This window comes from Gobio gobio (assembly GCF_949357685.1).
Source record: "Gobio gobio genome assembly, chromosome: 7".
NCBI lineage: Eukaryota > Metazoa > Chordata > Actinopteri > Cypriniformes > Gobionidae > Gobio > Gobio gobio.
In genome coordinates this window covers 4,621,661-4,635,853 of record NC_137103.1, presented here as the reverse complement: position 1 = coordinate 4,635,853, position 14,193 = coordinate 4,621,661, and the positions used below count along the sequence as shown (strand labels likewise).

Sequence of the window (14,193 nt, the reverse complement as noted above, 5' to 3'; positions counted from 1 at the left end):
TCACTGCTTTCAGTGCTTTGAATGAGAAATGTTTCGTTTCTCTTCTCTCTGCTTTAGAACCATTTGAAAGTATATAGAGCAATAATAACCAACTAAGCCAACTTTTTCCAGCAGTGAACATAAGTGGTTTTTTTTTACACACAGTAAAAAGCTCTAAGACAGGGCACTTCATGAACTCCTGTGCAAATATTAATCCGTAATTACAGTCACACTATTATGTGACTCGCAATCACAAATTGAGCATTACCGCCATCTACTGAAGCAATGAATCAGAGACTTGAATTCCCTTTACCCAGTCTTATCAGAACTCAAGCTTTCGATGTTGCTGCGTGTTCAGCTCCTCTATCTACAGCCGAAGTCCCTCTAAGCCCAGATAAATAGTAATAACCTTAATAATAATCTATATTCTATGAATTAACTGAGTTCTATTTAAAAATTGTATTAATAGACTATCACCTCTTACTGGATTCAAAATCTCTTTTAACGTTACTTGCTGCTCACAATTTTTTTGAAGTTCATTGATTAACTTCTCTCCTCCATATATCTATTACACTGAATAAGTACATGTTCTACAGTTTCTCTAACTCCACACCAATCACAAAGTCCTGTTGGATGCTTCCCTATTATGTTCAATGTTGAACTCAGCCCTGTATGTCCCAACCTTAGTCTTGAAAGAACACAATCTTCCTTTCTTCTCCCTCTTGAATTAAGCAGACAGATTGAAGCGAAGCTATGCTTAAGTAAGGCGCCCTGTTTGAGAGAAGCCAATTGAGAGCATAGGATCAGCTGAAACAGATCAGCTGAAAGAGGGGAGGAGTTAGAATTTCCCAATCAGCTGATAGCAGAGCTTGACTACGTGGCCTGCCAGAACTAACGCTGGCGCTTGATTTATTATTAGGCTTTTATTGCAAAACATTTCATTGTGGCTGAATACTGTGGCAGGGTGAAGAATCACGCAACAGTGCTAGGTGAAAAGCCCCCGGAGGGTGGGTTTATTGTGAGCAGGTGAACAAACAGTGAGGTGAAGTCTTTGGTGCGCGGTGCTTCCTTCTTCCCGGTGGTGCAGTGGTGACTCGCGGTGACGTCAGAGGGTCTGGGTGGCCGGAGTGTCACAGGCTGCTGTCTGAGAGAGAGAAAGGTTAGTGCGCTGCTTCATGGAGTGTTCGTGCTCAGACTGGTGTTCCCATGTGCTGTGCTTTATGTGGTGTGGTGATCGCCTGCAGCTGTGCCAATCCGGCCCGTGCTGAGTGCTGGCAGGTGATCGTTGTTTGTTGCCAGGGCGACGCTGACGAGAGCTCGGGAGACTTGTCACACTCCCCCCCCCTAAGCTTGCTCTGGTCCTGTAACGATAGTTAGACACACACATTGGGGAACATAGGGGTGGGCGGGGAGTGCGCCCTGACAGACCTGCGTAAGCTGACCACAGCCTGGAGAGTCCGTCCGCGTTGGAGTTGGCCGTCCCGGCCCGATGTACCACCGTAAAGTGGAAGTCCTGGAGCGCCAGGAACCACCGCGTCACCCTGGCGTTGGTGTCCTTGGCTCGGGCCATCCACTGCAGTGGGGCGTGGTCGGTCATCAGGGTGAAGTGGCGTCCCAGCAGGTAGTAGCGGAGCTCCAGGACTGCCCACTTTATGGCCAGGGCTTCCTTCTCCACCGCCGCATACCTGGTTTCGGCTGGGGTCAGCTTACGGCTGATGTACGTGACCGGATGCTCTTCACCTTCGCGGACCTGGGAAAGGACCGCCCCCAGGCCCGTGTCCGAGGCATCCGTCTGCAGCAGGAAGGGGCAGTTGAAGTCGAGCGCCCACAAGACCGGCTCCGTGGTCAGGGCGGTCTTGATCCTCCGGAAGGTCCTGTCCAGGCTGCTGTCCCACTGCACCTTCTCCGGCTGCCCCTTCCTGGTCAGGTCTGTCAGGGGAGATGCTAGGGTGGAGAAGTCGGGGATAAAACAGCGATAGTACCCCGCCAACCCCAAAAAGGCTCGTACCTGGGTTTTGGTCTCCGGGCGGGGCGTCGACAGGATGGCGTCTATCTTCTTCTGCTGGGGCTGGATCAGTCCTCTACCCACCCGGAAACCCAGGTACTGAGCCTCGGCGAGGGCGAGATGGCATTTCCGGGGGTTGGCGGTTAGCCCAGCCCACCGGAGTTCCAGGAGCACCCTCCGCAACCGCTCCAGGTGGTCCTGCCAGGTCTCGGAGTGGATGACTACGTCGTCGAGGTATGCTGCCGCGTACGCTTGGTGGGGACGTAGAAGAATGTCCATCATCCTCTGGAACGTAGCGGGGGCCCCGTGCAGGCCGAAGGGGAGGACTCGGTATTGCCAGTGCCCACTGGTTGATGAGAACGCCGTCTTCTCCTTGGCGGAGTCAGTGAGGGGAACTTGCCAGTAACCTTTCGTTAGGTCGAGCGTCGAAATATACCGAGCCCTCCCCAGGCGCTCCAGCAGCTCGTCCACTCGGGGCATCGGGTAGCCATCGAACTCCGAGACCTCGTTGAGCCGGCGAAAGTCATTACAGAAGCGGAGGGTGCCATCCGGCTTCGGGACCATGACGATGGGGCTGGACCAGGCGCTGCGTGATGGCTCGATTACCCCCGACTTCAGCATCTCACCGATCTCGTCCTCGATGGCCTGTCTCCGAGTCTCTGGGACCCGGTAGGGCCGCTGCCGCACAATGACGCCAGGTGGTGTGCGGATGTCGTGCTGGATGACTTTGGTCTGCCCGGGACGTGTGGAGAACACATCAGAGAACTGACGGACCAGATGATCCAGCTCCGTCTTCTGGGGGGCCGACAGCTGTGTTCCCACGTCCACGAACGGGGGCTCGACAGAGGCCAGTGCGCTGAGTTGGTCTCTGGTCCCCACCCACCTCTTCAACAGGTTAATATGATATAGCTGCTCTTCACGCCTCCGGCCTGGCTGGCGCAGCCGGTAGTTGACAGGACCCACTCGCTCTATGACCGTGAACGGACCCTGCCAGGTCGCCAGAAACTTGCAGGCGGAGGTGGGGACCAACACCATGACCCTGTCGCCGGGCTGGAACTCGCGGGGTTGAGCCGCCCGGTCGTACAGCTGCCATTGGCTCAGCTGGGCCTTCGTCAGGTGTTCCCGGACTAATGGCATGACCCTCTCGATCCGCTCACGCATTTCACTCACGTGTTCGATGGCGGAGCGGAGAGGTGCCGGCTGCTGCTGTTCCCAGGCTTCCCGGGCCACATCCAGGAGCCCCCGTGGCTGGCGGCCGAAGAGTAGTTCGAAGGGGGTGAAACCCAAGGAGGCTTGGGGAACTTCGCGGACTCCGAAGAGGACGTATGGAAGCATCAGGTCCCAGTCTCGCTTATCTTCGGCGGCCACTCGCCGGAGCATCTGCTTGAGGGTTTGATTGAAGCGCTCTACTAAGCCGTCTGTCTGCGGATGGTATACTGTGGTCCGGATCTGCTTCACCTTCAGCAGCCGGCAGAGGTCAGCCATTAGCCGGGACATGAAGGGAGTTCCTTGGTCCGTCAGTATCTCCGCTGGGATGCCGACTCGGGTGCAGAGGAGGAAGAGTTCCTTGGCGATGTTTTTGGCCGTGGCTTTCCGTAGGGGAAGTGCCTCTGGATACCTGGTGGCGTAGTCGACAATCACCAGGATGTGTTCATGTCCACGGGCAGACTTCGGCAACGGCCCCACCAGGTCCATTCCAATTCGCTCGAAAGGTACCCCGATGATGGGCAGCGGTATGAGCGGACTGGGGGGAGGTGCTCGTGGCGCGGTCCTCTGGCAGGTGGGACAGGCTTGGCAGAACCGCTTCACTTCTCCATCCAAGCCTGGCCAGTGGAAACGGTCCCGGATGCGCTGGATGGTGTTGGCGGTTCCCAGGTGGCCGGCCATCGGATGGCTATGGGCTAGCTCCATGACCATTTCCACATTTGGTTTGGGAACCACGAGCAGTTCTTTTACCTCCCCCCTTCGCTGGGCGACACAGTACAACAGGCCGTTCCTGACGACGAAGTGCGGGAGAGGATGGGGTGCTGGTTGGTGCTCGTGGCCATCCACTGTCCGGACCTGCGACCAGCAATGCTTGAGCCGGTCATCTTCCAGCTGGGCCTTCGCGAACGAGCCCCCTCCCTGGACCTGTTGGAAGACATCAAAGAACACGTCAGTAACCGGGGAGGGGGACTCACCATCTCTCCCGCTGTCTGTCGCCAGCAGGGCGGTGTTGTGGCTCCTCTTCCGGCGGCGACGACTATGGGGGCGGCTCCCGGCCCGGCTGGCTGGCTGCGTGGTGGCCCGAAGAAGCTCCTCGAACCCCGGCCAGTCCCGCCCAAGAAGCACAGGAACCGGAAGATCTTTCAACACGCCAACCTCCACTGGCCAGGCGCCAGGGCCCGCTGACATTGTCACTCGGCGGGCCGGAACATGACGAGTGTCGCCGTGAACGCAGGTAATCGGGAGCTGTGCTTTGACGGCCTTCTGCGGTGGGAGGACGGTGGCTTGGACGAGACTGACCGAGCTCCCGGAATCCAAGAGGGCCAGGACCGACCGTCCATTCACTTTTACCTCCGCTCGTGGAGCCCCGCGGGGTGGGTCCTGATGCAGGCTGCAACCAGCCAACCATGCGCGTGCTGGCGGGGCCGGTTCCTCCGTGGGCATCGGTTCGTCCACGGGGCCGGGAGCCGCTGGCCTGTGTACTGGTCGCGGGGTACCTTCCGGCGTGCGTCGCTCCTGGACCACCCTCCGAGGGAAGGACGGCGCTCGCTCCCCAGGCTCACGGTGCATCGCCGCCTCCGCCAACTCAATGGCTTCAACGAGCTCGGCGATGGTTGCCGGATTTGTCATTCCCACCGCCCGCCGGGTGGGCGGTGGGAGAGCTCGGAGCATCCGGTCCACGGTGACGCGCTCCGCAACCTGACCCGCGGTGGGTGTCCCTCGAGCAACCAGTGACGTGTGAGCCGCGACAGTTCTGCGGCTTGGGCGCGGGCTGGGCGTCGAGGCTTGAACTCCCACTCATGGAACAGCTGGGCTGCGGAGATGGCGGATAGCCCAAGACATCCGAGGATTTCCTTCTTAAGTTCATCATAATTATCAGCCGACTCAGCGGGAAGAGAAAAGTATGCTCTTTGAGCTTTACCAGACAATAGGGGTCCCAGGACCCGCGCCCACTCGCTTCGTTCCCAGCTCTCTCGAACCGCCGTGGTCTCGAACATCTGCAGATATAATTCAACATCATCTTGAGACGTTAGTTTTGGTAGCAGCTGGGTTGCTCGGACTCGCGGATCAGGAAGCGGAACGCGTTGGGCAGCGGAGAGGCGGAGGGCGGCGAACTCTTCTTCTATCGATGCTTGACGGGCTGCCAGGTGTTCAGCGATCTGTTGCTGACGTGCACTCACTTCCGTTAAGCATTTGAGCAGGTCTTCCATGATGGGGAGGAACGCCGCCCTACTTCCGGGTTTTCGTGAGTGACTGGGGAAACAGGAAAAAAAAAACAAAGTAAAAGTCCGGGGATGGTTGGTGATTCTTCACGCTCTTGCCCGCATTCTCCACCACTGTGGCAGGGTGAAGAATCACGCAACACAGTGCTAGCTGAAAAGCCCCCGGAGGGTGGGTTTATTGTGAGCAGGTGAACAAACAGTGAGGTGAAGTCTTTGGTGCGCGGTGCTTCCTTCTTCCCGGTGGTGCAGTGGTGACTCGCGGTGACGTCAGAGGGTCTGGGTGGCCGGAGTGTCACAGGCTGCTGTCTGAGAGAGAGAGAAAGGTTAGTGCGCTGCTTCATGGAGTGTTCGTGCTCAGACTGGTGTTCCCATGTGCGGTGCTTTATGTGGTGTGGTGATCGCCTGCAGCTGTGCCAATCCGGCCCGTGCTGAGTGCTGGCAGGTGATCGTTGTTTGTTGCCAGGGCGACGCTGACGGGAGCTCGGGAGACTTGTCACAATACCATGAACAAAAATCAACAGGCTAGCAACTTTTGCCTATGGTTTAAAAAAAAAAGCCTAATATAAATGTCAAGCATTATTAAAGATAAGTAAACACTAATTAAAAAAGAACAAATAAAGAAATTAGCAATTGCACAAATAAATACAATTGAACAAGGATAGGATTAAAATAAAAAAATTTAGGTACAGAAACTGTACCTAAGAATCTGCATATCTGCGATATTTTTAACTTTTATAAAAATCATTTTTTCCCTAATCTTATTAATAAAGGCTATGCTTCAGCTTTAATTTTATATTCTTAAATTTGATCAATAAATTAAACTAGAATAAAACACTATAGGGCTGTTACCAATCAAATTAAATAATTTACACAGAAAAATTACATCACATTAAAATAATGTTATGAGATGTTTTATCGTTATGGTTCTGATGTGATCTTGGAAATATTTTCCCTGCTGAAATAGTGATGATGCTTAACTGTATCATGTGCAGTGATGCCAGTAACGCGTTACTTAGTAACGCGTTACTCTAATTTGACCACTTTTTCCAGTAACGAGTAATCTAACGCGTTACTATTTCCAAACCAGTAATCAGATTAAAGTAACTTATCCAAGTCACAGTGAGTTACTTTTTTTTGTCATTTTCCTTAGTAAAAATATATATTTTTGCTTTCTTGTTTAGTCTCAGCAGGGGTTTTCCTGCATAGAGAATTACGAGGCGGCCACTCCGTCAAATTTCTTGCCGCCTCCGTCTGTCGACAAAACTCAAGACAGGCAGTCACTTGCTCAGATTAGGCATGTCGTGATAATTAAATAATCATCAGAAATATATATTGTCACATTATCCTTCAGCAATCATTATTAGTATATTATTATTTGCTAGTAGCCTACAAAGTCATCTAAAGCCATTCCATAGCTGAATGTCTTTCCTCCGCTGTAGCTCAATCATTCTCCGTTCAGCATTCAAGCTGCGCGAGGTTCGGTTCCAGTCAGCGGTAAAGCTCACTCCATATGATATATTCCCGGTATAATACTTGATATGTTGATAAAATAATTTATCTTCCTGGAGTTTATCTTGCGGTTTCTGAAAGATGTTGTGCTCGCTACTCAGGTGACAACACAAGGACTATTAATTAGCATCACACGCACAATAACCAGAATTAAAAACTGTGAAGAAACAAATAATCAGTGAATGTTTGGACCGATATAGGCTACATAGTAGACTAGAATTTGTGGGCTCGACGCTCATCTTCTCTTTATGCCGTGGACTTTTCAATGTGCACTCGCGCTGCACTGCACACTCTGATTCCATGTTGCTTTAAGCGCATCATTCTGCACCCGGGATGCGCATAAGCGCTTTGTTGTCGCTCTGTTTTGAAGCGTTTCATATATTTTCATAGTTTTGTGCACTTAAAGATTATTAAAAAATATATTGTTCTCACGGATCGATCATATATTTGTTGTCCCTTTACAGAGCTGCACATTACGTTTACAATAAAATCTTGTAATTGTATATTATTTGTGTAGGCCCATATAATTATTTACATTCATATATAAATATAAATTAAAAATTAAATATAACTTGTTTTTCATAAATGTATTTAATAAAAACACAAAGTAATTTGTACCTTTTCATTAACATGTTTAGGGTTTTATGTTTAGTGTTTTATGTTTAGTGTAGTGTAACATGTTTTATGTTTAGTGTTTGCAAAAACGGTTGTCATTTTTATGTTGAGGCTGCAGAGGTGTTGTCGGCAACTGATGAATGTAACTAATAAAGTAACTTGTAATCTAACTTAGTTACTTTTAAAATCAAGTAATCTGTAAAGTAACTTAGTTACTTTTAAAATCAAGTAATCTGTAAAGTAACTAAGTTACTTTTTCAAAGTAACTGTGGCAACACTGATCATGTGTTATAAATATAAAAACTGCACATTACAAATATAGTTAAAAGTTCTTCTGTCTAGAAAAGCAAGTCTTTTGTTGTTTGATTAACATTATCATTAACATCATGAAAATCTGCCGTCAATGACATAACCGACTGTGTTTACGAGAGTATTTTGACATTTTTGTGTGCATTTGTCCATTCACGTGTGTGTGTGTGCGTGTGTGTGTGTGTAGCACAGAACACAACACACGTGTCTTTTTTCATTAAAATGGTTAAAAATTACAATAAAATGTGCACACAGTAACCGATAAGCGGAATCGAAATGCATTTCATTGTGCATTCACTGGTTCTGGGCAATTTGGATATACTTCACATTCATAGTAAATTAAATTAACGTACAGGGATATCACATATTAATGCCTTTTCCTCACACAAATATGAATTGATCAAACGTTGCCCTATAATTCTGTGAATAAAACAAAGACTTTAATGACATCCCCAGTGTTTTGAACTGTTTTAGAGTTCAGTTTACTCAATATAACACAGCTGAGATGGAGACTGAGGCACTTGATCAGGATAATGATATGATTATGTGAGATAGATGTTGGTATATTATTGACCTCCTTTCATGTTTTCTGGACATTTCTTTTTAAATTTCCTTTATTTCACTGTTGCAGTCATTTTTCTTAATTTATAATTTAAAAACACTAAACATTTAGATTTATGATCACTGTATTTCTGATAAAAATCATGTATTTCTTAAGCTAATATTGAGCTTAAATGTGCTTAGCATGTGTGAATGTTTGCTAAAGGGTGTGATTGTTACCGTGGTAACGGGCGTTGGCTCATTGGCGTCTCCTCCAGCTGGTGGGACCCTAGACAAGCGCCTGGTTCACCTGTGCCTAGAAACGGCCCTGAATGTCAACCTTGATCTGTTATTGGCAGATGTTTGATTAGAAACGTCACATATAGTGTAAGTGTCAAACGCTAGCACTTGTAGCTCTAATGAGATATAATGAATATGAGAAGAATGAAGCTGATGCTGTGAAAGTGCTGGATTGAGGAGAGTCACTAAAGATCAACAAGAGCCGCTCAAATCTGACAGTAGTGCAGGTTATTGGCTGAAGTGTGGAGGTGATGAGCTTTGATTTCTGTTTTCTGTAGAGTTTCCAGTCTCTCTCAGCTCCTCCTGAATCTACAGACGTCAATGACAATCCCTTCAGTTCTCTCTCCTCTTTTGATGGCGTGAGAGAATCTGTCCGTCAGCTGAGAGACAAACTGGAGGATTTCTGCAAAGAGGAGCTGAAGAAGAAGAAGATCTCTGACAGAGGTAAAGTCCTGGAGATTCATCTGCTCTCAGAAATCATCCTCCATCATCTCATATCATGTAGAAGATCATATTAGAAATGTCTTAGGAACGGATGCAGGGATCATTTTCTCTTGACATGATAATCACACTCTTCATGTCTGTTGATTTCCACAGTCACTGTTCCCAGGACCAGGAACGACTTCCTACAATGTAAGTCACTGAGAAAACAAGCAGAAAAACTCACTGAGTGTGTTCATGTTCTTCCTGGAGAAGGAGAAAGAAAACATGACAGAAGAGTTTTAGAGTTGATCATGTGATCTCTGGCAGGGCTCCGAACCGGTTCAAGGAACGAAAACGAAAACCGGAAACGAACAAAATTTTAAGAGGAACAAAAACGAAATCAAAATCAATTTGAATCGTTCTGAACAGAAACCATTAACCGGTTAATAACGTTATTTTATCGTTCTCTTTAATATTTTAATTTCGCAGTGACCAATCATGAATAGAGTAGTACAACGTGTGACGTTGACGGATCAAGCGTGAGTGAAATGTCATCTATGAATCTACCGGTAACGCAAGTCAGTGCAGAGCACGCATTTTCATGCCTCAAGTACATTTCTTTCCCCGCTGAGGTCTACAATGAAAGCGCAGGTATTGGAGGACATTCTTTTCGAACATTTAAATAAGCAGTACGGACTTTAAACTCAAATAGTCTGATTTAGGCTAGTTTGTGGATTTCGTTTAAGCCTATCCAAGTAGGTTACTAGCATCTATCAAACATTTTTCCTATAGTCTTTCAGATTGCCAATACAGGACAGGTCAGTGTTTTCTATATAGACGGTTGATGCTTCGTATTAAATGGTGTGTTATATTGCATTAAATGATCAAGCTTTATTAGCTGACTGAATTTGATTATGTGATGCAAGGACGTGTTGCGCAGTGTTTGCTTTGAAAGTACCAGTTGACGGTGCATTAAAAGAGCAATGGTTATCCAGTTTATTTATTCTTTATTCATGCAATTTTTAAAACAAGTCGTGTTGAAAAAAAGTTGTGTACAAAGAATTTTATCACTCTTCTGAAAAGAATTAGGCATATAGAGGCCACTTTCCGCTCCATTAAAACAGGTCAATATTTGTCCCGCTGTTTATGCTTTGTAATTAATGCATGTATTTCTGTTGTGGTTTTAAAAATTTTATGAAATAAATATTCAAGTTTAATTATCATGCGTTATATTATTATTGAGTGAAAATAAGTCTTTATTTATACATATTTGTTTAAAGTATAGGCTAAATTAAAATAACGTTATTAACCGGTATTTTTTTAAATCAAACCGTTTTCGGAACAGTCATGTTTAATGAGGAATGCAAAAACGGAAACGCTATAATATCGATTCTGCTCGGAGTGGAGCGATTGATATTTTTTTCCGTTTTTAAGCCCTGATCTCTGGTAAACTGTACTGAGACACTGCTGATATATTGAACATGAAGAGTTCAGCTCCATTAAAAGATCAGACAGATTCATCATCCCTGATTCTGTTTTATCTCCGTCAGATTCCCGTCCGCTGACTCTGGATATGAACACAGCGAATGAACGCCTCCGTCTGTCTGAGAGGAACAGAGAGATTACTGTCACTTACCCAGAGCTTCAGCCGTATCCTGATCATCCAGACAGATTTGATTATTATCTTCAGGTGTTGTGTAGAGAGAGTGTGTGTGGAGAGAGTGTGTGTGGAGAGAGTGTGTGTGGACGCTGTTACTGGGAGATTGAGTGCAGTGGTGATGTGTATCTATCAGTGTCATATAAGAGCATCAGCAGGAAGGGATCGGGTTTTGAGTGTGTGTTTGGATCTAATGATCAGTCCTGGAGTTTGAGCTGCTCTTCCTCCAGTTACTCATTCAGACACAATAACATAAAGACTAAACTCCCTGTAAAGCCCATCAGTGGTAGAATAGGAGTGTATGTGGATCACAGTGCAGGAACTCTGTCCTTCTACAGCGTCTCTGACACAATGAGCCTCATACACACAGTCCAGACCACATTCACACACACACTCTATCCTGGGTTTGGGGTTGGTTTTGGATCATCAGTTAAACTGTGTTGATGAATCAGAATAGACTGTAGAGAGATTCTACCCATAATGCTTTGAGCTCATGATAAATCATAAACACTGAGATGTTCTAGAGTCTTTCTCTTCATGACATTAATACTATAGCTGAGCTTCTGTTAGAGCCGCTGTGGTTGAGTAAGAGATGAGCTTGAAGCTGATATAATAAATACTGTTTCCACACATCAATTTGACTTCAGAATGAAAGTTCAGTGATAGTAGAAATCACTCACACAATGTCAGGACTGTCTGATGGAGAATTACAAAATAAAAGCCCTTAAAAACATATATATATATATAACCTGTTTTGTCTATAAATTCAGATATAACAGGGAAACCGGTTTTCACACTATTCTTCGATTATTCACCATGGAAACAGACGCTAAGAAAATTGCACCGTTCTACTTCCTCTTCTTCTTCTGTTTAATGGTGATTTACATAACCTACTTAATGCACATCGCCACCTATTTGGTGGTTATGCAATAATTTTATTTCAATGTTTTTGTTTAATAAGTAATCTTTATTCACTGAGAATAAGGATTATATTGTTTGTTTGATGCTAATTATTTGAATGCAGATCCATGTGTGAATATATTTGATTTGAATTGAATTAACATTTAAACTTATTTTGAATTTATTTTTTACATTCTAATTCTTTAAAATGAATATATCATATTGTATATTACATAAAAGAAACAAATTTGGTTATATTAATAACTATATTAATTATATAACACACATCTGAACACCTCTGAAGTAAACTAACCCTGGATCATGAGCTGCTCTGGAGCAGGTTATGTCCAGAGAGTGAATTTTTGGAACTGAAAGTTGAGGATATCCACTAACTTACTCTTAAACACACCCAGCTATGTCACATAACCTGCTTTCTGGAATACCCCCCAGAACAAAATATTCTGTATGTTTTTTCACAATGAGGGTCTCTGGTGGCCAAAACAAGTCCATAAGCCTAACAATGTTTGATTTTAAAACTCAGATGATTCTATGTGTATAAATTCTATGTGAATGACTCTCTAACAGTGCGATGGGTTATCAATAGTGTGTGTGCACGTTTGTTCTCGGGCTTCCCCTCATGCAACATGATTTCTTCAACATGTTGGACATTTACGATTTGAGATCCGTGCTGTCCCTACATTCTTCCAAGCAGATTCAATCCTTCTCAACACATCTCAAATCACAGAAACATCTGTAGAATCGTCAAGATAATCGGGACTTTACCTAGGATTGTTGGAAGGGGAGAATTAGGCCATGATTATCTTGTAGTGTGTGGGTGCCTTAAGTGTCTGATCCACTACTTCTAGAGAGAACTCTCCGTCTTGGCCAAGTATAGGTCAAGCAACGTATTCTTAGTCCTAATCTTTCTAATAGATCTGCCATTGCACATAATGAACTGTAACAAATTGCTTGTGTTTCTCTATTGTAAGTTGCTTAGGATGAGAGTGTCATATAAATGTAAATACAAATAAAAAACATGTAATCATAATTGAGGACTGCAGTTGTACACTGTTGCAATTGTATTGCTATATTACCAGTTTATGCTGTGATTGAGTCAGTGGCTTGCCCCAGCACGCTTTAGTAGGTTTTATCATGTGTAGTCTGGTAATTTCAGGAGCCCTGCTCTCTGTATCTAAAGACACAGTAAATGCAAAAAGACTTGAAATGTGCATAGCCATATAAAAAATAAGAAATTGTTAGCATGGGTGGCCAGACCTCTGGCAAAATCATAAATACAGATGTTTGGCATGTGTTTCCATGAGATGTCAGAAAACTCTCTAGGATTATCAGCACAAAGGAGGCATTTCACACTGTAAACCACACCACACGGGCATAAAATGACTGCCCATTCTCCTGAAAAGATTAGTTTATTTAGTAAATGACACTCAATAACTTTGAGAATGTACATATAAACTCCCAGAGCACAACAAGTACCTGATGCTCCCCAAATCTTCTGAAATATCTTGTATATCTTTTGCTTCTCTCCTCTGATCCTTGAGTGCCTATCCCACAGGCCTTGCAGAGTTTTCAAATACCTGCAACCCATTGTTAGATCACAATGATGTTTGATTCTACTATTACAATTATCATTGCCACTTTTAACTGTATGTTAGTTCTAGGTACGATTTGAAGGTGACAACTACTTTAAACCTGTATGGTCATGATTGGTTTCCTGTGATTTTGTCTTACAATGATCTTAACAATTATTATTTTCACATATGTGATCATGCCTTTCCAGTTATCAATGTTGCTATTACAGTCATTTTTTCAAATCAATGTCTATATTTTCTCTGTCTTTTAAAAAATAGTGGAAACTAATCACTTTATTTCTTTTGCTATTAAAATTACAAAAATAGATATATTTGCTATCACCTGACATTCACTTCTATGAAGGTTTACACCACTTTTATGACTTCTGCTTCTGTGAACACTAGAAATGTAAAATGGATCCATGGCAAAATGTAAAAGACTACAGAAATGGAAAGGTGTAAAATACCTTTAGATTCATTAATTCATCACTGAGTCTTTCCTCCTTTTGCCCCTCTGTGTTTAACACATTTGGGACCTTGCGTGTGTTTCTGCCAATCCAGGGGTCAAATGGATCAAAATATGGTTTTATAGTGTAAGGATTTGTATCCCCACCTAAGATCATACAGTAGAGTGACCAGACGTTGCCGTTTTCCGGGGACAGTCCTGGTTTTTGGTGTTCTGTCCACGACTGGAGTTGTCCCCGGAAATGTCCCCATTTTACAGCTCGTTCAAAACAACCCGCATATACATTGCAAAAAAGCCCAACATACAACAGCTGCAGGTTATAGGAGCAATCGTGTAGTGATTATTTTAACCAGCAGATGGTGCTGTGAGCTACACTGAATCTACACCGCTACTACTTCATGAAGAACGTAACCGAGAGCAGAGAGCCATTATCGTCAAATATCAAAAGAAACATTGTTATCGCTTTCAAGGTA

General features: G+C 45.0%; 1 protein-coding gene across 1 annotated transcript in view; it reads left to right on the top strand.

Annotated features, from left to right (window-relative positions):
- LOC307128951 (tripartite motif-containing protein 16-like) overlaps nucleotides 1–12,711 on the top strand; it is a 28,604-nt gene extending 15,893 nt beyond the window's left edge. Inside the window, exons 4-6 of the mRNA XM_079821041.1 lie at nucleotides 8,964–9,129; nucleotides 9,283–9,318; nucleotides 10,659–12,711. Coding sequence (XP_079677167.1) covers nucleotides 8,964–9,129; nucleotides 9,283–9,318; nucleotides 10,659–11,209 — 753 coding nt within the window. The 3' untranslated portion in view covers nucleotides 11,210–12,711. The remainder of the gene's footprint in view (nucleotides 1–8,963; nucleotides 9,130–9,282; nucleotides 9,319–10,658) is intronic.
- Nucleotides 12,712–14,193: the final 1,482 nt, after the last annotated feature.